This window comes from Apus apus, chromosome 3, assembly GCF_020740795.1.
Source record: "Apus apus isolate bApuApu2 chromosome 3, bApuApu2.pri.cur, whole genome shotgun sequence".
NCBI classification, from domain to species: Eukaryota; Metazoa; Chordata; class Aves; order Apodiformes; family Apodidae; genus Apus; species Apus apus.
The window spans coordinates 55,825,022-55,848,813 of record NC_067284.1 but is presented as its reverse complement, the minus strand read 5'-3'; the positions used below and the strand labels follow the sequence as shown (position 1 = coordinate 55,848,813).

General features: G+C 46.8%; 1 protein-coding gene across 4 annotated transcripts in view; it reads right to left on the bottom strand.

The window, feature by feature from the left end:
• Nucleotides 1-23,792, bottom strand: part of ARHGEF33 (Rho guanine nucleotide exchange factor 33) — a 32,584-nt gene that overhangs the window by 1,972 nt on the left and 6,820 nt on the right. Inside the window, exons 1-14 of one of the 4 annotated variants that reach the window (XM_051615474.1) lie at nucleotides 20,797-20,836; nucleotides 15,759-15,863; nucleotides 14,702-14,866; nucleotides 12,975-13,096; nucleotides 11,960-12,102; nucleotides 10,568-10,627; nucleotides 9,170-9,385; nucleotides 8,403-8,532; nucleotides 7,024-7,156; nucleotides 6,364-6,447; nucleotides 5,402-5,485; nucleotides 4,479-4,627; nucleotides 3,443-3,628; nucleotides 1,067-1,820 (exon numbers count right to left, since the gene is read on the bottom strand). In XM_051615474.1, the coding sequence (XP_051471434.1) occupies nucleotides 1,067-1,820; nucleotides 3,443-3,628; nucleotides 4,479-4,627; nucleotides 5,402-5,485; nucleotides 6,364-6,447; nucleotides 7,024-7,156; nucleotides 8,403-8,532; nucleotides 9,170-9,385; nucleotides 10,568-10,627; nucleotides 11,960-12,102; nucleotides 12,975-13,096; nucleotides 14,702-14,866; nucleotides 15,759-15,785 (2,253 nt within the window). In that variant the 5' untranslated portion in view covers nucleotides 15,786-15,863; nucleotides 20,797-20,836. Of the gene's footprint in view, nucleotides 1-1,066; nucleotides 1,821-3,442; nucleotides 3,629-4,478; nucleotides 4,628-5,401; nucleotides 5,486-6,363; nucleotides 6,448-7,023; nucleotides 7,157-8,402; nucleotides 8,533-9,169; nucleotides 9,386-10,567; nucleotides 10,628-11,959; nucleotides 12,103-12,974; nucleotides 13,097-14,701; nucleotides 14,867-15,758; nucleotides 15,864-20,796; nucleotides 20,847-23,792 lie in introns of those variants that run through there. The other 3 variants (XM_051615472.1, XM_051615473.1, XM_051615475.1) reach the window with 3 other exon arrangements.

Here is a 23,792-nt window from a genome sequence, read left to right as displayed (position 1 = left end):
CAGCACCCTGATGTGGGCCATAGCTTTGTGCAGGTGAGTGCTGAAGAGCTGACAGGCTCCTGTTTCTGGGAGGGCTCTGTCTCCATGGCTCTTCTCCCTGGCTTTGCCTCATCTCCCCAGCTCAGCTGCCCACCTCCTGCTTCACTCTTTTCTTTTGAGGTTTCCTTGCTGCCTTTTCAGCCAGACTGCTTGAACCATCCTCCCATCATCATCTGCATCTTGCCTCATTTTAAAAGGAGAGTTTTTCTTCAGGCAGCACTAAGAGAACTAGTTAAGCACCTCACAGCACCCTCAGCCTCTTCCCCAAGAATTTTGAAGGGCATCTTCCCCCCCTTTATTGTGACAGCTCAGAGCTGACTCTGAACAGGCAGTGCAGGCTACAGAAACATTGTTCCTGCAAGACCTGGTATCCCTGAAGGGCTGGAGTGCTGCCTGCCATGCCTGTGGTTCTCTGAAGGACACTGATGGCGGGCTCTGTTTTCACATGGACCTTAGCATGTGTCTGCGATCCATGCAACACATGCAGGCAAAACAAAACCCATGGGCCATATCCTTGCTGGTGTAAATGGCTTGAGTTCAGTTGAGCCATGCTGATTTACACCAGCTTAGGATCTGATACTACTGGTTTTCTTAACCCAGCAATCCTCACAGCAGGTGGAAAGGGACCTTTTTAACTGAGTGCCACCATATAGCACTGATTTCAGACAGCTTTGCTCATACTGACCCTGATCAGAGACAACATTTACTTGTGAGGGAAGCTCAGTGACAGCTAGAGACACAGGAGACTACCTTGTCTCAGGGGTTTTCTAGCTGTCACTCAGCCAGCTGTGTGCTTCAAGTCCCTGCTTGTCCCTGGGGAAGACAGGTGTGAAAAGGAGCTGCCTTGTCCCTCCCTTGGCCATGTGCATGCCGATGAGTACTTGGAATGTGTGGACTATGGAAGCTATTTTGCCATGTTCTGCCCTAGCTGTATCTCAGCTCTTTTCTCCTGCTGGTGCTGCTGCTTCTGCACTACCATGTGTCTTTTTTACTATTTTTTTAACTCCTCCTACTTAAGCCTCCTTACTTCCAAAAAGCTCTGTTTTTCACCCGCTCCTCTCTGTGGGGGGAAGTAGCTCCTCTGGGAGCTTCGAGATGAGGCTGAGATCATGTGAGGCTGGACATTCCTCTCCTGCTTTTGCTGCAGCCGGCTCCCGCTGCTGCTCCGTGTGCTGTAGAGTCTGGTGCTCATGCCCTCAGCGCTCCTTGGCAGCTCCTTCAGGGACCTGCTCAGCTGCTTGCCTTTGCTGTGGAACATCTCACGCTTGTAAGTACTGCTGCTTACTGGAGTGCAGCTCTTAGGCAATGGCTGTAAGGCATGATCTGTCCTCTCTGGTTCTGATGTGAAGTTAACAGGCCTAAGAAAGCAAATGTCTAAGCTGGACTCGGAAGAAGCCGGGGAGCAATTCTCAAAGAGAGCAAGGTTTTGGAAGGCATCATCTTCGTAGGGGCCTGGCAGGGTAAAAACCTCCCCAGGGTAGTCAAACTCTTCATAGCTCGGTGCAAAGTTCCTCGCATCCTGCAGCAGCTCCACAGAGGTCCTGATGGCTCTCTCGGGGTTCCCCACTGCATCAGCTGGTGGTGCTTCATACTCCATTTCAGGGATGGATTGTAAGGGGGCCGTCAGAGCCTTGATTTCCTGCTCTGTGAGCTGGGAGGATGCAAGGATGTTCTCTGGCCTCTCAAGTTTTCTACTTTCCATTTCCCAGTCAGGGGGCTTTACAGCCTGGATGTTCTCTATCACAGTTGGCTGGGGCTTCTTCATCTGGGGCATCAAATGCCTTTAAAATAAGAAAAACAAACAAAACAAAAACAGAAGGAAGCGGAATACTAAGGATGACTGAGAGACAGTATGACAAGCCCTCCTCCCCCCCCTCTATCCCCCAGCCCCATTCTCTTGCTTTTAAGGTATTTTCACATCTTTGAGAACAGTAACAGAGCTGTCACTAATAGAAATTGCCTGAATGGGTTAGCAGGAGACAACTTGCAGGAGTAGAACTGCTTATCCAGTAGCTTTGTCTAACTTCTGTACTCTACACCATGAAATACATAGAAACTGAGATGAGAAGCCAAGTGCTCCATCTCTCTCCAGTTCATCTGCATTTTGGATTTTTATTTTCCTTCTCTTTATGTAATGTAGGGGCTGTGTCTACTCTCCTGTGGTCTGGCTGTCTTTTCAGGTGGACAGGGTTCCTCTCTTGGGTAAGATGACTCTGTCCCCAGAAGTGTGTCAGGAGTACTTGGAGGGCTTCTACCCTCTGTGTGTTCCAGTTAAGTTGTCAGAGGGGTACTGCCTTGGACGAGGCATTAGGTGCAGGGTGTGCACCTCCATGGCTCTTAACAAACACCAGTTAAGGGAAGTCCCACTGCCATCTTCTGGGAACATAATGAACGGCGTGGGGGAACAGAAACCTTGTGATGTTCAAGATGTGCAGAGCTCAGCATCTGGGGCAAGATAACACCATGCATCAGACCAGGCTGGGAGACTGGGTTAAGTCCTACCAGCAGCCCTAGTATGAACTTGGGGTTATAGCCAAGGCCAGGGCAAAGATGAGCTGGCAGCATGCTCTCATGGCAGACAAAGCAAACCTGACCTGAGATGTATTAGGAGCTGCATGGCTGGCAGAGTCTGGTGAGTTATTTTCCAAACTTCTGTTCAGTGCTGATGAGGCCCCACCTGAGCCTGTTGGGTCCTCAGTTCAGGATGAATGTGGGGAAACTGGGGAGGCACCAACTGAGGGCCTGGGGCATTGCAACTGTGAGGGAAGGGAGGTTGTCCTGGGGAGTCTTGTGAAAAAGGGGGCTTGGGACTGATCTAATAACATTGCCACCCTAGAGGGACTCAGAATGGTGAAGCCAGACTCTTCTTGTTAGAGGCAAATGACACAAGGAATCCCAACAGACACAAATTACTGACATAAGAATAAAAGGTAAGTCTAGTGTGTTTCTCAGATCATCATCTCAGTTGGCACCTGTCAGTAGGCTAGAAATGGTCAAAGATTGCCAGGTGCTACTGGTAGCTCTGTCTTTTTGTCTAATGTCTTGTGTCTTTTTGAACCCATTTGTTCTTGCATCTTGTGACAGTGAATCCCATCATTCAATAATGTGCTGTGTGGAAAAGCACTTTTTTTTGCTAGTCTGAGACACTGGTCATATTTCCTGGCTCTTGTCATGCTAGCAGTGAATAATGCAGAGTGGCACAAGGCTGCCAGAGCTCTGAAATGTTTCCTGCTTGGAAGCCACATGGTAGTGGGTAGCAGGAAGGAGCCAGCCCTTCATCTCAATGCATACATAGGGAATAGTCTTGGAAATGACAGTGTGTAACTGCCTAGTCAGTCGCATAGTGTGGGTGAGGAGAGTGTTTTCAGCCTACTTTGGAAGCCTACAAAGACAATAGGCTTACGGGGTGGTTGTCCCAGAGGAAGGTGCTGGTGGAAATGACTGGATTGTCTCTTCAGAGTGGATCCCGCTGTCCCGGATAGATGTCGCACTGGGTGTTGGGGAAACCTCTTGACTCGTACACTGGGAGGTGAGACCTTTGTACAGTTTCACCAGGGATGACCTGAGGGAGGAGAAATCCATCGTCGTGCTAAGAAATAAGGCAGGGAATGAGCACAAGCATGTAGAATCACAGAAAACAGGGCTTGGAGGGACCTCAATATTCCCATTTTCCTCTTCTCACCCCAAGAAAGCACCTGTTCCAACTAGTCTGTCCCAGTCAGCAGGGCATCCTGCTTTCAGTCCTGTTCTTAATGCCTCTCCTGATAGCAGTCCCTCCCCAGCAGTCTGTTCCAGCCCTTTCATTTGGAAGCTTCCCTTGAAGTCTGATAATGTCCTGCTCCCTCAGTGAATCATCACAAGGAGCAAAGGCAAGGAGATTTTTATTTTAGTAAGAAGTCTTGATTTCAAGGATCACTTCTGAATCACAACTTCAGAATCTACAATCAGGGTAACTTTTACTGCAGTTCATCTCAAACAAGTTGTGAGAGGCTTTTGTTTCTCCTACCCCACTCCCCCAGTAAAATAAGAGAACACTGCCCTTTCTCAGTCTTAGCCTGTGAGGGCTTCAGGCAACAGTCTTGGTGTTCACCAGGGCCCAGAGCTGCCAAAGCAGCTAAGTCCCCATGTATTCTTCCACTGGGGAGTGACTTTGCCATCGGCTTAAGGAACCAAATGTTCCCATGAAACATATGGCTGCTATGTTTAGAAGGATTAAACTGATTTTCCTTTCACTCAGTTAGAAGGGCCCACCCCAAACCTGACCTCAGTTTGGAGGACAAATGCCAATAGTGGCCCTTCTCCAGCATTCAAATGCACTTTGTTTAATTCCAACAGAGCAATGTGCCCATTTTTCTTGTCTGAACCTAAGCCCCCAGTTTTCAGGCTTTCCCGCACCTCCCTTTCCCTGGTGATAGAGAATGAGCTGATGTTGTGCTTACTTCTTCAGCTTTTTCCTCTTCTGAATAAGCAGGTCTTCATTGCATTGGAAGAGGAGGCTATAGTGTGAGATGAAAACCCGAAGGCGCTGCACACACACTAGCAGCAGGTAATAATCAGGATGCTCTTGCTCCGTGAACTTCAGGACATTCTGGGACACAGAGGAGAGCAGGCTATTTGGACGGTGTCCTAACCCCTTCTGGGGAGAAGATGCTATTTGGACCATGGAATAGTGTTCCAGAGTGCCCATGTCACTGCCCTGTGTAAGCAAGGTGGGATCACCAGTTTCTGAGGGACTTGGACAGGGCCTGCTTCAGTGCAAATACCTAAGCAACCTCTGTAGATGTAATCCTGGGATGCATGTTTGAGTTTAGCACTGGATAAACAAACTGATGTCTTGTTTTATAGGGCTTTCTTTTGGTGTCATTTGCCTTGTCTGAAATGTTTTAGTACCATTCTGATAACCCTCCTGTGAACCAGAACTCTTTTTACCAGCAAGCTCTGTGTAGGAAAAGTTGTTGGGCCCTATAAGCTTCTGGCCCTCTCAGTTTCTCAGCTACCAGGCTTGTGGACCAGTCACAAAGAGACCAGCTCTGTTACAGGAGCTAGGTCGAGCTCACTGCTCCATCCCTGACCTCCTATTCTCCTAGAGCAGTAGGCAGCAGAGCTTTTGGCTTCCCAGGGGACAAAAGTTGGTTCTGCCAGGCTAAAGGTAGAAACTGGCAAACAGAAGCAAGCTTCAGGTGAAAATGATGAAGGCATTCTCAACTGGCTTTCCTTTTTTTTTTTTTTTTTTTTTTTTTTTTCCCCAGAGAGCCCACTGGCTTAGCCAGCAGCCCTCAACAGGCCTGAATACCAGCTCTGAGGTAAAAGTCACATATTGTGATAAGAGTTCAATAAGACAGTTTCCATCCTGAGGCCCTACCTGTAGATGAATAAGATATTCAGGGATTCGCTGGACTATATGGAAGAACAGAATGTAGAGATCAGACTTGATTTCTTCTTCTACCTGAAATAAGAGAAAGCAACTTCAGAGTCTTTTCCACCCATAAAACCTGTCTGCTTCCAAATGATTCTGGGGCTTAATGAATATTTATGCTGTAAAGAGTTGTAACAATTCACAGGATCACACCAGTCGTGGCATTGGTGTGTGACAAGACCCTGGTCTTCATCTTGCTTCTGAAAGGAATGTGTGCAAAGACTTCCACCAGCAAGACTAGTCCTAAGGATGAATTCCTTAGATTGGGGATTGCCTGTGAGGGACACTCAGCATAATTAAGTAGGGGTGTATGTTAAAAGTGCATTAGTTCTGTTTCATTGAAACTCTGGTTAGATGGTATTGTTCAGAATGAAGTTCTTAGTTTAGGCTCAAGTGAATTGAACAAAATGAGATTGACTTTAGTTGTATTGGACATCTTAAATTAAGATGTCTTGGAAGTGAGCTGGTGTTTTTTTTAGTTATTGTACTTTTAAAACTACCTTCAGATTTAATTTTCCTGGTGTAAATCAAGAATCAGGGGTATGAGACCAAATAGGTGTTTTCTCTCTTACAGCTTTACTCTTGGTCTCCCTGCTTGGATGAGTCCTCCATTTTCCAGGAGACACCATCTGCCTGGGACAGATCTGGATAGTGTGTACACAGGCAGGCTTTCTGGGAGGTTTGATCTGAGACATTATGTCATGTCACAGAAGAAATACAGCTTTGGTTACACACAGTGATGAACATGTTGAAGTTGCCTTTGTAGCTGCACCATGTCAGCCATGGTGACCTTGGGAAACTGTCATTTGGTAACAGAACAAGGGGATTGGCAGAAGAGTCCTGTCATGGGCAGGCATAACAGGAGGAGATCCTGGCTTGCATGTCTGTGATGCAGGCAGGAAATTTACCTCCTTCAGGATCACCACATGGATCAGAGAGATGCATTCTGGCAGGTCCCTCAGGTAAGCAACATAGTAGTCCAGGAAATTATTCTTGAAAAAAAGAAAAGAACAAAGAAACTTCAGAGAGACTTTTGGTCATCGAGCCAGCCAGAACGAGAAACCACTCATTTCCTACTGTCACTCCTAGGAGCTCATCAGTGCAGCAGAGCTTCTGTCTATATGAAGCTTTCAGGGTTTGGGACTTCACAAGAAATGCCAGTTAATAAAGCACGTTCACCCACTTGTCATAACTCTGAGCAAAGCATATTGGGGAAGGGGAGCATAAGCAACATGCTCTTCTCACACCTTCACAGTGAATACAGACATCCAGGCTGTCGAGGCTCGTAACTGGCTCCTGCAACCACGTCTAGATCTCTTGCATTTATCACAGGGTTGTGCTAGGTGGCTGCTTGCCCCCAGCTGGGTCTGGCATGTGGGCTCATTGGCCAACCATATACTACAACAAAGGGGCTACCATGCACTGGGACCCTGCTTGAAGGAGGCTGACTGAAAGGCCTTACCCTAGCCACAGCTTCACAACACAGCTCCTCTGCTGCAAGATGCCCTGGGCCATCAGTACAACATTGTGAATCATAGCAGAAGAGTCCAGACAGGCTTGTAACATACCTCATCATTTGTTAACTTCAGGAAGATGTCTCCTAGGATCCCTTGTCGTGGCCAGCTCAAGACTCGCTCCTGTAGAGCGTGAAGTAAATCGACATGTTGCTGGACCAGGTACCTCAAGGAGTTGGGGAAGAAACTGAAGGGAGATGATATCAGACTGGTTATGCAGAGCAGCAACTCGGTCTTAAGCATGTACTGCTGGAGTATGCATTCATGGGTGGTCAGCACAGGCTTGCTTGAACATGGGTATTATTAACTACTTTTGTTGGGGTCCTGGCTGTACCAGAAGGCCTTGTTTTGTCTGCTTATGTACACATAGGTACCCTCTCCAGTAGGCTATTTTAGTGTTTTGAAGGTTTCTTAGGCTTACAGTCCAGTGTATTGTGTAGCTGACCAGAATCTGCAGAACTAAGAAGCCTGGGGCAATGCTGCAGAGACTAATGAAGCAAGAAAATGGTCCTGAGCCATCCCACAGAGTCCTTGAGAAGAGCTCCCCAGCTTTGTCAGATGTCTAATTTGTGAGGCCCTTTTAACAAGCTGGTCAAAGTGTGCTACCACATGGCTGTTATTTATGCTGGTTACATCTAGAATCGGAATGAAGATGTCAAGTATCAAAGTATTTTACCAGATGGAAGGGTCCCAGGGAAAAAAAAAGGGTAAAAAACTCACTTGGGACTCTCATGCTTCAGTTTGAACTGTGTGTGCCATGTAACTGCTTAAATGAGTCCACATCAACCCATGTACCACATTTTCTACAGTGGACTTCTGTCACGTGGTTCCTTGGATGTGGGACTCCTACAGACAGTAGAGAGAGCCATAAAAGCAAGGATCGGGCTCCCCAAATGTACTTAGGGGCTAGAAACTCCCAGGATAAAGCTGGGAGAGCTGTAGGAGCCATTCCATCCTGGGAAATAAGACACGTCACAGGGGATGGCCTTTGCAAAGAGCTGGGTTTAACTGCTAAGCTGGGTCAGCCCCACTCATCTTGTATCTGTGTGTAAATCCAGGTGTCTGTCTGTATATATTGACACCTGATGGGGGGCAGCCACTTATGCCCACAGGAGCTTCTAGAGCTGGAGCTGTGGACTGGGAGAACCAGGCACCAAGCTTTGTTCCCACCCAGGCAGGAGGCATGCAAGAGAACAACAGGGGACTGAAATTAAGTAGTTGTGAAACAGTTTGGGCTGCAAAGTGGACAGGCAGGGAAGTCCTTAATCACTGCAAAAAAACCTTCCAGTGTCTCCAGTTTTCAACTAGAAATAAGCTCTAAGTGTTCCAAGATCTCTGTGTGGATGAAAGAAAAGCGGGAGGAATTAAATGATGTAGAAAGAATATTGACTGAAGAAAACTCCCCAAAAGAGAAAGCACACTGAATCAAATACCTTCTCTCTTTGGTGCTCCTTTTCACATCTGGCCCTTGCAACGTGGCCTTGATCTTCAGTATTAGAGAAAGGTTGATGACATATTTCCTTTCTGACTCCAGCAGCTCCAAGGCGATGTTCTGTCTTTTGGCTTCCAGAAGATAATGGTTAAGTTTAAAAAGAAGGAAATGCTGACCTCAAAGGCAGCCTCATGTTAAACTGGTGGTCTGGCATTAAGTTGTGAAAGGAGAAACTGTCAAAATGTGATACTAACGTCTTGCCTTTGTGTGTTTACTTTCCCAAAAATTTTAAATTCTAGCCTGATGCTACATCATGCCCCAGAAGTGACTGGAGTTATGTTTTGCTAAGAAAGCTCCAAAGCAAATGTGTTTTCTCCTACAAATACTTTTTTCTTTTTTTTCTAATAACAAAACAAGCAATCAGAGGCAAAACAATTCATACTGGGGATTCACACCCAGTTTCCTGCAGAATGAGAAGATGTATTTTTCACCTGCCTAAGCAACTACACTGTCACAATTTCACAAGTACTATAAATGTGCCAGGTCTTGAAAAGGGGAATGGGTGTCCTGGGTACAGAGTGATTCTGGCAATGGCACAGACCAGCAAATACAAAGGCTTTGAAGTCTTGGAGACTGAGACTCTGAGACATATTCCCCTGGCAGGAGAAACTGGCTTGTGTGTCTCTAGAAGCTGATTACCAGCCAGCTCACACTAGGTATGAATGCAGCTTTAAGCCTTTCTAGCCAGAGTTTTCCATTCTGTCTTACCAGCCAAAGAGGGTTCACATATTATATTGTCTGATGAGCTGTATCTGCTTTGGCCCATGTCCTTCCCTCTCTCTGGCTGCTCTTTGGAAATGTATTCATCTCCCCAGTCCTTGGTGTCCTTGGGCTGCTTCCACACTGTTGATGGCAGATGCACTTTCGACTGCCCCTCTGTTGCCAAGGAAGGCTTGAGGCTGTCGTCTGTCTCTGTGGTTGCTCCTGCAATGACCAGCAGCTGCATGGATTGACATCTACAGGTAGTGCTACAGCAGGCAGCTAATCTGCATTATCATCCATTTTAAGTACTGGATGGAGAGTCTGAAGCATTCTCTGTGCTTCACAAGGGCTGTAGCCCTGTAGTGTTAATTTACAAACAGAAGTGCTGTTGGTAAGCACGTGGGCTGAACAAGGTTTGCACTCTTCCAGAATATGTTTTCAGGCTAAATAAGGTCCAAAATTAGATTTACATTAGAAAAGAAAAAACATATATTCTAAGTATGGTTGCACTTCAGGGTTTTGGGACACTTCAGGACTTGGCAATACAACATTTATTGACAGGTATTGTAGAAACAAAGTATTATTAGAATTTGCATTTAACTGCGACTCTAAATGGATGTAAAGAGTCATGGCTCTTTATTTTTTTAGTGTGATGTGATTATACAGCAGCAGCAGGACTGATAGTCTGAGGCTATTAAATCACAGAGGAGGTATAGGAGGGTGCAAGTGAGTTAGAGACTTTGGGCTGGAATTACTTTAGTGCAAATACTTCGAATTTGGGTTGCAATGAACCATTTTCTGTAGCATTTGTTTTCTCTCAAGTGGATTCAAGCAGAAAAGCCATCCAAAACATTTAATATTTCTAGTGAACAGTGCAAACACCTAATGGTTGTTCTCATGTGTCCTTTAGCTGGACACTATACCCTTTTCTTACTTCTGAGCAGTTATTCTTTTTTGCCAGAAAAACTCCTCTGTTCCTCTTCAGACAAATCTGCAAGGTATCTGGAAGCTGGTGAGTAAATAAATACTTCACCAGTTCTACTACTGCATACTCACTGCAAAGATAGTTTCTTCCCAAGTGGCAAAATCACACTCTCGTTATTCTTTACCATAACAAAAGCCTCAATTCTTTCTTCAAAGGCACTTAGAAGCTGCAGAAGCAGCAGCAGAAAAGCTTTCCCTGCCAAGTATCAATCCTTTGCATTGTCTGTCAGGTATTTGGCAGTTTAGGGATGCAGGTTTGTCCTGGCATCTCAACCACACGCATCAAAATGGAGGTACACAGCAAAGTGAAAGACATTTCTGTGAAATAAATTTCCTGAAAGCATTTCTTCAGTGCAGTAATGCAACCACTCTAATTGAATGATTCTCCTACTGTTTTTTGACAGTTCAGTGTTTTCCTACCTGGACCTGCTATGACTTTCACACTTCCTTCTCCCATTGGCATGATCCTGGTGTCAGACACTGTTGAAGAAGAATGGAAAACTTTACAAAGGAAGTCAGCTGAAGAGCTTGCTTCCTCCTGCAGAGCCCAGCCAGTATGCTTAGATCCTCCAGTCTTTCACATTTTTGCTATGGAAGCACCCACATCAGTGTTGTGACTCTGGTTGTGGTCTTTGTTTCAGTAGCACCTGCAGGCAAGCCAGTGTGGATGTCCTTGTGTGCTTGGTGCTGTATGACTGCAGAGGAACATGAGCAGCCTTGGCTTGTCCTCACTCTGTAGGTGCACGTTGGGTAGAAGGCACCCAGCAGGAAGAACGAGAGAATGGAGGCCTGACACAGAGACATGGCTGCCATTTTGGGTAGAAAGGAGCTTATTGAAGAGTGGAGGGGTGAGACAACTGGAAAGGAATGAGTAGTGGGAGGAGAGAAGTGGATGAGAGAGGTGGATGTGCAAGAGGGAGGTGAGGGAGAGGGCTAAATACAATCTCGGAGTGAGGCAGAGGGGAGCCATGACTGGCCAGATTCTGAACAGAACAGAGTTGAAAACAGCACATGGTTTTCATCCAAATTCTATCTTTGTGGACATCTTACAAGTATATCTTTTTAGTGTCTTCCTATCTGAACAGCAAGAGAATGGTAGACCAGTTTAGACCCCCAAAGTTAATTATAGAAGAAGAGGCTCTGGCCCATCACCTTTTCTTTTATTCCAATCTTCACAAGTGTTGGGCAGTTGTCAGAGTTTTCCTGATCAGGGTTTAACCCTGACACCATGGGCTAACAGCTTCTGCAGCTATAAAGGGAGAGTGAATTCTCCTAGCAGTGTGTGTATGCGAGGAGTGACACCAGTAGCTGACTGTGTATATGTACCAGCTCCCATGTTCCCTTGTCACATCAACCACTGGCATTGCCCTTTAATGACACCTGGTGTTCTCTATCAACCCAGTCCCTGTGATCCTTCTTTTTATGCTTTAATCCCTTAAATGGAAACAAATCCACATGTTGTAGTATTTTTATCAGGCCTCTACTTGACTGTGTTTGTGCCACTAGCATCACAGGGAATAAGATCCAGCCTGCTTCCCTTTCCTTGGAGGTGGCAAGCAATGGCTTTTGGGACACTGTGATCACAGAGCAGTATCTCCTGAATCCAGGCCAGCACCACAGCTGCTATCCTGAGACCCTGTGGTGAGGTGTGTGCAGGGACCCAAGGGCAGTGCTGCCAAGGGGAGCACTCCCATTCTCTTTCTTTGTGCTGCTGGTGCCTGAGGAAAACTTGATGTCCTCTTACCCTAGTGACCTTTTTGAGATTTTTTTTTTTTTTTCTTCCTGAGGAATGCCCTGCATTCTATTTCCTACCTTTTTCGTAAGTCACGTTGTGTAAAAGACTTGTAAAATCCTCATTGATCAGCACAGGTTCTGGGAGATTAATGGATCGAAACGGGCTGCCCTGGAGAGGTGTAGGCACTGTCTGTGACCCATGATCATCCTTCTGTGCTCTCCTGTACAAATACAAAGAATGAGACAGTTGGAAAGTCTGAATGCTACAGATGAAGCTCTTACACTACAGTTGTGGCAAACACCAGTGTAAGTACAAGCACAGAGTCAGAAGTAGGACCACTCCAGCAGAGACCGGGAAAGGAGCTGGCTTTGAGGCAATTAATGAACAACATTCTGGAAGTAACTTCCACTGGTGATTGGAGAATGTTATTTCAGATCTGTTCTAAAAGGCTTCATTAGCCAATTAGCTACCCTGGATTTGCAAAGTGTTGGCATCAGGGCAGCTGTACATCCATCATCAAAACTGTTCTTAGAAGGAGGCTAATCAGGGCAAAGGTGATTAAGCTGTCTGCTTTATCACAACACTAGTGTGGCCCAGCAGTGTGCACACATACTCCTGCATGACCCTGCTCAGAGAAGAAGAAGCTGGTGACAGGAGGCAAAGCATGACTGCACCATCAGGAGCCTGCTGAGCCCTGCATTCTTGGAGGGGGAAACTGCAGTGCTATTTTCTGGATGGGGGTGGCTTAACAATAGCTTGGAATGGTGGAGTGTCCTGACTTTCAACAATATTCCTGCCCCAACATGTCTCTAGCAGGTCTGTGTTTCACCAGGCCCTGGTTTCCCTGAGAGCTGCTGGGGCTGTTTTGCTGTTGGAATCCCAGTGAGGTGTTGGTGGGTTTCTGCTGTATTTGCTCTGGGGGGTATGTGTCTAAAAGCCTGGTGTGAACTGAAGGCTAGAGCTTCCACTAGTAAGCAGTGTTGATACATATATCTAGCCAGGAAAAGATTAAGAAATTAAGCCATAAGGAAATTAACAAAACGGACACCACTGCTAATTAGCAGTTTGGAGCCCTGGAGCTTGGGCCCTTACTTAGCTTTCACTTTCCGTGATTCCCGGCGCTTCTCTTGCTGCAGCTGCTCAATTTTCTGTTGCATTTCTTCCTGCTTGGCACTGATTTCTTCAATCATCGACTTTGCATCACTGAGCTCCTCCTAAGAAACAGGCAAAAGCACAGCATTCTCAGGCTGCCTATCAGCCTTGCATGGCACAGCTTTGAGTTCTGGCTGGTGGGCGCTAGCAACGCTTCCAGGATGCTGTGAAGAGTGGCTCTGTACACTCTCCCTGGGTAGGTCTGAGGGCTGCAGTTAGTACCTGCACTGCACAGCATGGCAATCCTTAATTCAGCTACAGACAACTCACCCAAGCCAGCATGATGTCACTTGGTTAGGGCACTGGTGGAGACACAGGGCTTCATCCACCATCAGTTGAAAGCATTGGGAGGACTCTTGCCTTTATTGGCATTCCAGAGGTGGGCCTGAGGAGGTGTGTTTCCCTCTGCAGTTCTCCTGCATATGTATTCACATGTTGTGCTTGGTTCAGAGTCCAGTGTAATCACTCACATGTGTAAGCTATTGCCAGTCAGGCTTTGGAGCTGCCTCTTTTGCCTGGTTTCCTAAGGAAATTAGATCCTCTGTAATCTCCCTGTCAGCACATCCTCCCTCATGCAGTTTACAACCAAGCCTTACTTGGATGTAGAGCTCTCTGATGCATGAAGTTCCTGCAGGTTTCATTACTGTGAGCAGTGGGATGGAGGAGAGACACTCAAGAGTGTCTTGTAAATCAAAGGAGGGGGATTTTCCCTGAGCAAGCAGGTGGCTTCACTGGGAGGTGAATATTTGGACAGTCAACATGGGCATGAGGCAGAGGGAGAGAAGCCTTCGCCCCTCTTGTTTCTTGCATAATTCCTTGTGTCCTTCTTTCCCCATAACAATGCCCTGGATAACCCTGTCTCTGGTTGCTTTGATATCTCTGCCATGTGCTCTTACACTTCTTGTCATCTTCCTTGCTCATCCTGGACCACAGGGCTCCTTCTGCTCAGTGCCATCTGTCTCTCCCTGTCACAGGGTCAGTAATGGGCTTTTCAAATAAGCAGCCTGCTCTACCTTCACAAAGTATTATTGACTCAGCAAAACCCCATGGGGAAAATTTACAATACAAACAATGAAACAGTTCCTCTGCCTGCCTCCTTGCAGGCAGTCATCCAGTTTCTGCATGGAGAGACTGGCTGGTTTGAAGTGTACATCAAGCCTTCTTGCTAGGGTCTATCTCCAGTCCTTTGTCTTTATCCTCTTGGGCTGGATCAAACCAGGCAGCACTTCCTCCCAGCAGTGTGGGAATGCAACTTCAAAAGGTTTGAGGGTTTTGTGTTAATACCCTGCTCCACAGTGGCTTTGGTTCCTGCAGGAAATGCAGGAGACCTGACCCAAGGAGAGGTATGGCCCAGTGGCAGCCTGTGAACAGGCCAGATGGCTGTTGCACATGCAGCCCAGAGCGAGGGTTGCTTGTGCCCAGGGCAGCTCACAGCACTGCCTTGTGACCCATCGAGGAGGCTGAACAGGCCAGGGTTATGTTTGGGTTGCAGCAGTAGGGTGAGACAAAGCCAAAGAAAGTGCACCAGATGCATCTGAAACAATTGCCAGCTTGGCTTTTTTGGGAGTAGGCAGGACTGATGGAGGCACAGGAACGCTGCCCCGTGCCACCTGAGCTAATATGGCTGATGATTAGCCATTCTGACCCCCCACCAGTCATGCTCCTACCTTGAACGTATTGAGGGAATTCTTCATCTCAGCCACCTTCTCCTCCATGGCACAGCGGCAGCTCTTGACCTTCTCCTCCAGGGCATACTCGCCATGCTGGATTCGTGACAGCTCCTGCATCGCTTCTGTGAAACCTGCCTTCAGCTCAGAGGCTAACGCCTGCAACTAGAGGAACCACAAACATGGGGGTTTCAGTCCCTCCTCCCAGACACAGGTGGCTGTGTCCCCAGTGTCACCCATGGTTTTGAGTGGCATGAAGGCTGGGTTTAACCTATCCTGTGAGGTGCTATCCTCTTTCTTCTCCTTCTGTCATGGCTGGGACACATGAAGGGAGGTTTGGCCCCTGCTGCAGCCTCAGTACAGGGTAGGAGGTGTTTGTCTTGGGCAGTCAATGTGCCCCTATTTCAACTCAGTATTATTCCAGGCTCCCTGGTAGTTTGCAGCCTGTCAGGCTGTAGGAGGAGAGGACAGCCTGAAACATGCTAAGAAGGTTTGCAATAAAAGCAGCCAGGTTATCAATCCCCAAAGCAGCTGAGCAATCAAGACCATTTTTTTGAGCAAGTCCTTCTCCCCCACATTCTTGTGGGGCTGGTGCTTTCCCCAGACAGGTCTAACACCTCCTTACTCTCCAAGGGCTGAAAAGAAGCTCTGTCATTGGTCAGCGGGCCCTTTCCAGGGAGCAAGGCAGCCCTTTAACTCGTGATGGGGAGGGAGCAGGAGATTTTCTCCTGGCATACTGTGCCCACTCTCCCTGTTTTCTGTCCCTAGTGCTGCTGGAAGAGCTCACAACCTAAGCTGGACACAGCTGGTTGATAGCTGGGCAAAGCAGAAGACAGACAGGGGCAAGCCAGGCTGGCAAAGCAAGCAGACAAGGCAGGTGTGGAGGTGGCAGTGAGGGGAGGCAGGCAGCTTGCAGCAGGAACAACCTCTTCGGGGGCAGCTTGGGTTGGCAACCCTGAACTCTGCCCCCACTGCTGTGAGCAAGGCACTTGTTCTGCCTACACAAAGCCCACAGCAAGGTCACGGCCCAAGGTGCTCAGGAACCAGTGGTTTTTACCTTTACAACAGAAATTCGGCCTAACATCTGGTTATAAACTGAGTCCAAAACTGGAGCACTGATGGTAAGAGGACAGCCACCCCGGAGAACTCAGGCGCTTGAGTCCTGTAAATGGAGCAGAGATGGCTTCCGATACCTCAGGGCAATGGCATGCACCATCCTCCTCTGATGAAGACTGGCAGTGTCTTTACACAGGACATCTGCCTGACATCCCCACTCCTACCCCAGTGCTTACCTCACCGTCCCCAGTCTGGCCTGCCTAGGCACACATTCCCAGAGCTGCCTGGGTAGGAGGAGCAGGGCTGACAGGAGCTGGGACAATGCTGAGGGGAGCAGGAAACTGAGGGCGTATTTCCTTCTCAGGCAGTCAACCCTGACTCCCCAAGCCAGTTGGAACTCCGGATCCCTTGGTTCAACCCCTTCACGTACCCTTCCTGGCCACAGGGTACATCTTCATGTGACACTCCTGTGTCACAGCACTTGTCACCTGGTGACCTCTGAGTGTAGCCTGAAGGGTTAGAAGGGCTGCTTGGGGCCATGGTTGCTAGTGGAGGCAATGACCATATTGCAGCCTCGGGGGGGGGGGGGCGGGGGGGTGGGGGTGGTGAGACAGATGGTCTTAGCATCATCAGACATCATAACATCCATGCCTGGAGCAGTGGGGGGACATGAAGGGCTGCAGCTGTGCAGAATGTTAATATTCCCATCCGTGTTCACAGGTGCTTGCCACACTTCCACACTGTGATGACATTGCCAAGGCATCTCCCTGCTGGCCTGCATCAGGCCCAGGCATCACACACTTCAAGTGAAAAGGGGGTCTTTCTTCACACCTGCCCCTTCCAACTGGAATGTGCTGTGCTGCACATTCTATCCTGCTTCAGGATGGAGATGTCAGCTTCAAGTCTTTCAAACAGTGAAGTATGGAAGTTGGCCCTGGAGATAACTTTGTCTAAGGAGACATAGTTATGGAGATTATGTCTAAGGAGACATGAAATGTTTCTGCCCACAAGCCTGGCCATATCCTTCTTGGGTGCATACAGAAAGGGGGTAAATTAGATCCTTTGTGAAGGATACAGGGATAGGAGTCATTGATGATTTAAAGGTTTCAGAGTCAAAAACTGCTAGCCATCAGCAAAAGTCAACAAAAAAGGGACCACTACAGAGACTTTGGTGTCCATGTGCACCAAAATGCTCTGTGAAAACCGAGTCCACGTGGCCACAAGAAAGATTTGGACTAGAGCCTGGAGTAAATACCCTCTGCCTCTCAGAGCAGACAGTCACTTGGTATTTTGAGGTTCACTCTTGGCCAGTCTCTGCTGCTGCAGTCACAGCGCTACCTGGGTTTCTTTGTTTATCCTTCCCAGTGCTCCAGACCTGAGTCTGGGTCTGTACTGCCCGGTACATTCTTCCTCGACCCCATGCAGCTTGCAGTGGCTATTTCAGACACTGAAATGCATCTTACACTTGCATTTCCCTTTGTTGCCGCTTGATGGATGAAAGCAGCCAGCAACACTAATCAGCCACATCTGCCAGGGCTTGGAAAGCCTGAGAACTCTCTCCTCTGCTGCCCTCAGTGCTCAGAGCATAGAAAGGAAACACAAACAGCCTTGTGGAATTGGATGCAAGTTTGATCTGAAATTGAGTGGAGTGGTACAGGAACAATGCATTAAATTTGAACTCCTGGCAAGCAAATTGTAGTGCTTGAGCTCTGGATTTTAGTTTCAGCTCATTTCCAATGACAAGATGTAGAAAACCATCCTTTAAATCCCATGGGCTGTTTCAACAAATGGAAGCATCAGTTCATGCTTATGTCTTGCCTACATGATTATGCCTACAGGACCAGCGAGACATTTCACAGGTTTGTGAACCACTGGAAGGCAGAGCCAATTTAGTGTTTCTAAAGTACAACTCCGCCAAAAAAAACCAAGAAAAAAGGGCAGATTTTATACTACCATGGAAACTTGGCAACAGCTTAACTGTAATGTGTTGTCCTGGCTCACCTACTTATGCCAATAAATACAGTTGAAGAGGAGAACATCTTAAAAAATTAGGTTGAACTACCTAACTACCTAATACCTAGAGAACATCTGGATGGTCACAGGGAGTCCTTAGAACCTGCCCAAGAACTGTTAGAAAAAAGAAAGCATTTAGGCATCTAGGTAATTTAGTACAAGATACACATTTCAGCCCCCACATGCCTTTGGGCTCCAAAGCCACCCTCTGGAGTGTCATCCTCAAACCTGACAAAGCAATGTAGTGACGGATCCAGCACCATCCATCTATTGCAGATTTTTTCTTTCTTGAGGGCCATGACTCCCATTTTACCTGCTGCCCTGATGTTCTTCAGCTCTGTGTGGAAAGACCATGCAAGTAGAATCTCTAGACACACCAAGTAACTGCACTGTGCTCTGAGGGTAGCTGCCCATGGGGAAATGAAGGATTCTCCTCCCCTATTTTAGCTACTCTGATTAATAGGACACTGAGAAGCAGTCACTCGTAACTTTCACTTGTTCTCCAGTCCAACAGGAATATGAACTCTCTGTTGAAGTCCAACTAGAGAGGGGAGTAAGCATTTCCCAACATGGTGGAGGGGAACTATGACCACATGGAGGAGTTAATGGTGGCTAGCAGGAAGGAGAAGGGTGAGACCGGAAGACATACAAGAAGCATTTCTCAGCCTGGTTTTGACTTTACTTTTCAAGAATGGAGCTGTATGTGTACATATGTGTGTGTGTGTGTATATATATATGTATATATACACACATAAATAACAACTGTGAAATCTCCTTTGCTGAGCCTCTACTCATCTCACCTGCTGTACTGTTCTCATAGGCTGGTCGGGACTGATGCTGCTTCCAGGACCAGAGGCAGCAAAACTGCAGGGCCTTCCCTCCCATTCTCCCTCAGTGGATACTAGCAATTTGAGCCATTTGCAAAATATAGTGACCATCCCTGCAGCCTAAAACTTTGTTCAGACTTTGAGGCAGCCCAGGGAAGATGGTTGTGGCCAGGAGACTGGAACAGCTTATGGAAGGAAGGACTTGGATGGAAAGCAGAAGACAGAACCTGGTTGAGCCGGGTTTGCTGGCTTGGCTGCCACTGAAAGGATGAGAGAGAACCCTTGTTTCTGTAAGTAGCTGTCCCTCCCTACGTGTCTCTTCCAGCATTAGCCAGGCTGTCAAAGGCTCTGTGTCTCCAAAGGGATGGCTATTTGCATCTGCTGCCCTTGGCAGCTGCCTAGGGTCCTTACACTGGGACAGGGTCTGCTCTCAGGACCCTTGAGCTGAAGCCTGTCAAAATCAATAGATAACAGGTTCATGATGAAGAAATACTGCACAGGAATAATTCTGCTGTTATAAATACATCCTAGAAAAGAGCAAAATGCTCTGTGGCCATGAAGGGGTACTGCCTGTTACTTTCCCCAGCTTATCTACTGTCCATCACTTAGCACATCTTACGTGGCTGATTTGAAGTAAACATTGTGTCACTCAAAAATGCTGCCTGAGAACACTGCTTGAAACTAATCTGGCACAAAGTCCAACACTTGCCACAAAGCCTTGATCTGATTTTTCTGAGCTGTAGGGTGTGTGCTTGTAACATGGAAAAACTAACTTCTAGCACAGTTACTGACTCCTGTGTTTAAGGGCAGCACTTCTACAGCCAAGCATTAGGAAGGCTTGCAATGCCTCATAGTGGGAAAGCAGCAGAGCTGTGCTGATTCACAGTGGTAGAGAACCTAGCCCTAGGACTAAATCCAGTATTTATATTCCTAGGCAAGGATGGTAGGAATAAAGACAGAGCAGCAGGCTGAGGACAGAGAGAAGGATGGAGATACTTAAAGGGAGCTGCAAGCTCTTGTCTCACAGCCATGCAATCTTTTTTGGTAACTGCAGCGTCCACAGTGCCCTTGCTGAAGCAGAAGGAGTCAGCTGGTAAGATTAATTAAACGGATTCATTAGGGTATCCACATCTCAGCTGGGTTTTTCTGGAAAGCAACACATGTGCATGGTGTTCCCAACACAGTGTCCCATCACAAGTGTGCTAGCTTTCCAGGCATGCTGGATCCACTGTGCTGGGCCCTTCAGCAATGCAGTCACAGCTCCTGCTTCGAGCTCTCTGGATGGGAAAAGAGGATGAGACCAGAGAAGCACTGACTAGTTAGTGGAAAGCAGTATCTTATCTGCTTGCCATGGTGCACTTGCAAGCAATTACAGACATTAATGTTGCAATGGTAACGAGGGAAGTCTCAAATAGTCAGGATTTCCAGCTCAAGGATATGCTTCCTTTTCAGACTGTGGTTCCATATTGAACCAAACCAAGGTTTAAAGTGCTCAAAACTCTGTTGTGTTTCCTGCAGATTGTAAATGTGTAGGAAACATCACTGTGGAAACACTGAAACTGCATCTTACAGGAAGATTTCTCCCTGGGCTGTGTTACAGACAATCTTGTTGCATCCATGGTGGCTAATCCCAGCAAGAATGTTCACTCAAAGAGCAGCTGCAGAGCTCTGGAAGTCCTGATCACCTTGAGCCAACATGGCCTCAAAGCCAGGGTTTCCAAGCTCCTAGAGACATGCAACAAGACTCAACACTTTGGCTGCCCATCTGATCTGGATTATCAGGCAAGCAGAGCACCCCATGGTCCAAGGAGCTGTAAGGATAACCCAGAGCCCTCCAGAAGACTTGGCTCCCTGCTCCTCATGTCCATCAACACGTCCTTGCTCCTGGGACAGTTCATTGGGTTTGGTGAAAGCTCACCAGAGCTCAGTCATGAAGTCTCTCTCCGGCCCAGTGAATTGACTAATTGGTGCTAATGATGCCATCTAATTAATTAGCTGAGCTGACAAATCACCTGTCTGAACACAACTAGTTGTGATATATATGACATTTGTTCAAGTACTGTGTACATTTTAATTGCCATGTTCCTTCTAAGTGCCTACATTTTTCCTTCCACTTAATTTAGCTTTTTAACTACTGTTTTATCTATTAGTAACTCTTTAAACTCTCGGAGTTATTTAGGGCATTTTGCTCATCTTTACCTGGGAAATCTGTGTTGCCGGGGTACTCACGGGCACACTTTCAGTCCCTCCTGTGGGAATAAAGAACTTCAGTCAATTAAAATGACTTATTATGGTTGCTATAAATAACCGAAACAGAGGGTTTGAAGTCCCTCTTGAGGTACAAATCAGTTTTAAAGGACTCAAGCCTCACTTTAGGAGCTGTGAACACGATGTCATTTGTAAAATAAACTTCAATTATAAACCATAAAAGGCTCACATATCAGACATTAGATTCACCTCATTTTCTGTCCTGTGTCCAAAGCTGAGCCATGAGAAGAGGTGAGAAACCTTGTATGTGCAATTAGGACTAAACTGCTCCCTATGAAGTTCAGTTCTGTATACCAGCCTTCAGTGTTGGGTTTTTTTCCCCCTAAAATGTTACTGATCCATCTCTCTTCTGAAATTGTGGCTTTGATCCTCTACACTTATTTGTACATTTTTCTATTAGTTCCACAAAAGGCTGCTCTGATCTGTATATTTTAAGCCCTAAGTTACATTTTGTCACAATTCCAAGCAGTAATAATGTCTTTTGTAACACCAAAAAACCCCCATCTTTTCATCAGTTTTAAATCCCTAGGTTTTTGTGGCTTTGTGATCCCACCTGATCTTGTACAATTGAAGGCAGACTTAACATTTCTGACACAGACTTTGCTCATGGAGGAGCTTGTATCTATTTTGCAGAGGTGTTTTGGACACTGCAGAGACATTATCTCTAGGCCTTAATGGGTCCTTGGTTGAAACCAAGAAGTCTGTATTTATTATTTCCTCTTCCAACATTGTATTTTCTGTGCAGAAACCATAAATTATCCAACAGAAATTATCGCTGTGCCACCGTTGCACTTTGAAGGAATTGTAGTCCAAAGGCCACCAGTTCCTGTGTTATTCCCTATGTCAGGCTCCCTGGCTGGCCTTCACTCCCAGAAAAAAAACCACAATACTACCCAGTTTCTCATCTGGATCGCCAACAGGTCACTTGAGGAAGCGGGGTTTTTTTTTTCCTTGCCTCCAAGAATTTGCTTCATCCATCTCTGTTGTCAGTCACAGACATAATTGGTGACCCCATGACCAGTTCTAGGGTCAGCCAAGCTCTCTCTTTCCATGCTGACTGCAGATGCTTAGTGCCTTACCCACCTGGACCTTTAGGGCCACAGGAATTCAGTCCTGCAGAGGATTGAAAGGCTGCAGGGAGGACTCTATGTAGTCAGCAAGTGCATGAAAGAGGAAAGATGAAGCCTGGAATCAGAGCTTTACAAGGCACAGCTACGTTTGGATTTCTTTACCCCTGAGGGGGAATATGGGTTACTGCCAAGGGCACCTATGAATTGGCCTTGTTCTGGTCTGTCTCTAGGATTTGTCCTGATTCGAAGGAATGTGAGCAAATTCCCTAGTGACTCAAAGAAGTGAGAGGCAGAGAAGGAGAGGCTGTGTGCCCCTGTGTGCCCCTGTCTGCCCATATGCCACTTTCTCCATGTGCTGGCTGTTGTTGCAGCCGTGGGTTTGAGTAGCAAGGTCAGACATGGACCCTCTGGGGAATATCCTTGAGGTTCCACCTGAGGAAAACAAAAGGCAGCGAGCTGACTGGATGAAGTAACCAAGGCCCCAAAATGCCAGCTGTTTTTCAGATTTTTCTCTGCAATCCCACAAACTAGAAACTGATTTTTGGTCTGAAGTGAATGATGAAGCTTTCTCATGATGCTGTAGTTTAGGCTTGAGAAGACAGCCAATGTGTATTGTGATCCTCCTGAATAAAGAAAACTGAGGTACACGTCCATTCTGATGCAAATGTTACTGCTGGACTCTTACTGTGGGATGGTAATGACTGCCCTGAAAAGAGCAAGAGGACATGTTTCTTAATTAATAGCACAATGCAAATCAGATTCTGGAAGGAGAGGGAGATGTTTTTGCAAAGTGGTGGACATATAGAATGCTAAGCTTTGGGAAGGGCTAGAGGTGCCAGGTAGAAGACCAGCACAGCAGGGAAGAGCCATGATATCTCCTCACGTTTTCTTTGGGTGTTTTTCAATCTGATATATAACATAGACGACTTGATCAAAGCCCTGCAGAAGTCTGTAGGGATCTTTCATTTGGATTTGGATACCCATTAGTCTATAATGTCCTTGGACACACTCAAAGCGAAGAACTGCTTCTGAACAAGACCAGAAGAGAGGTTCCCTGCTACTGTGATTTTACCTCCCAACTTTGCCATGAGCATGAGCTGAAGCACTCTCTGCACATACCCAGTCAAACCCCAGATAATTGCTATGAAGTCTCTGCTTAGAGCTGGAGCAGAGGCAGCTCCTCCCAGTTGCACTGTGGGAGCAAGGGACTTTGTGGTGATCTCCTAATTTCTGCAGTGAACTTCTGCAGCCCGTGGGGGCATACCAATTAATTGGAAAAAAATCCCTGAGTTAATTTCCTTTTCAGCCTTCTGTAGTGCAGGCACCTAGGTACACAGACCTAATTTAGTCAAACTAGGATAATAATAATAGAGAAATTAACTCTTCTGTTACCTATGCTACGAATGAACTAACTGTCTTTTAAGAGGGAGACAGGTAGTCCAGGCTCTCTCCTGAGCTGATAATTATGGGCACCCCTAAAGCTGCTCCTCCTGCTCCTCATTGTTTCAAGAGTTCCTCAGCATATGGGCACAGTCACTCCTGGGGTGGCAAGGTGAAGAACAATGCTGCAAGGAGTTAGTGGTGAAAAGCAAATGCCACCAGCCCCACATTTCTCTGCCAGAAGAACATCTAAAGCTGATAACCACTAAAACCCTGGACCTGAAATCTCTGAGCCTTGCAGACCTTCTGGAAGTGCTGCTGACTGTAGGAGGACTGGTTACATGCAAGCAGTGTGGCCTGGATACATAATGGTGCTTGCAAGATCAGGACTAGTGCAGAAGTCTGGGTTGTGGTACTGACATGATCAAGAACCCCTTGCACCAAAGCATGTTGGGGAGAGATGCAGATCCTCATCAC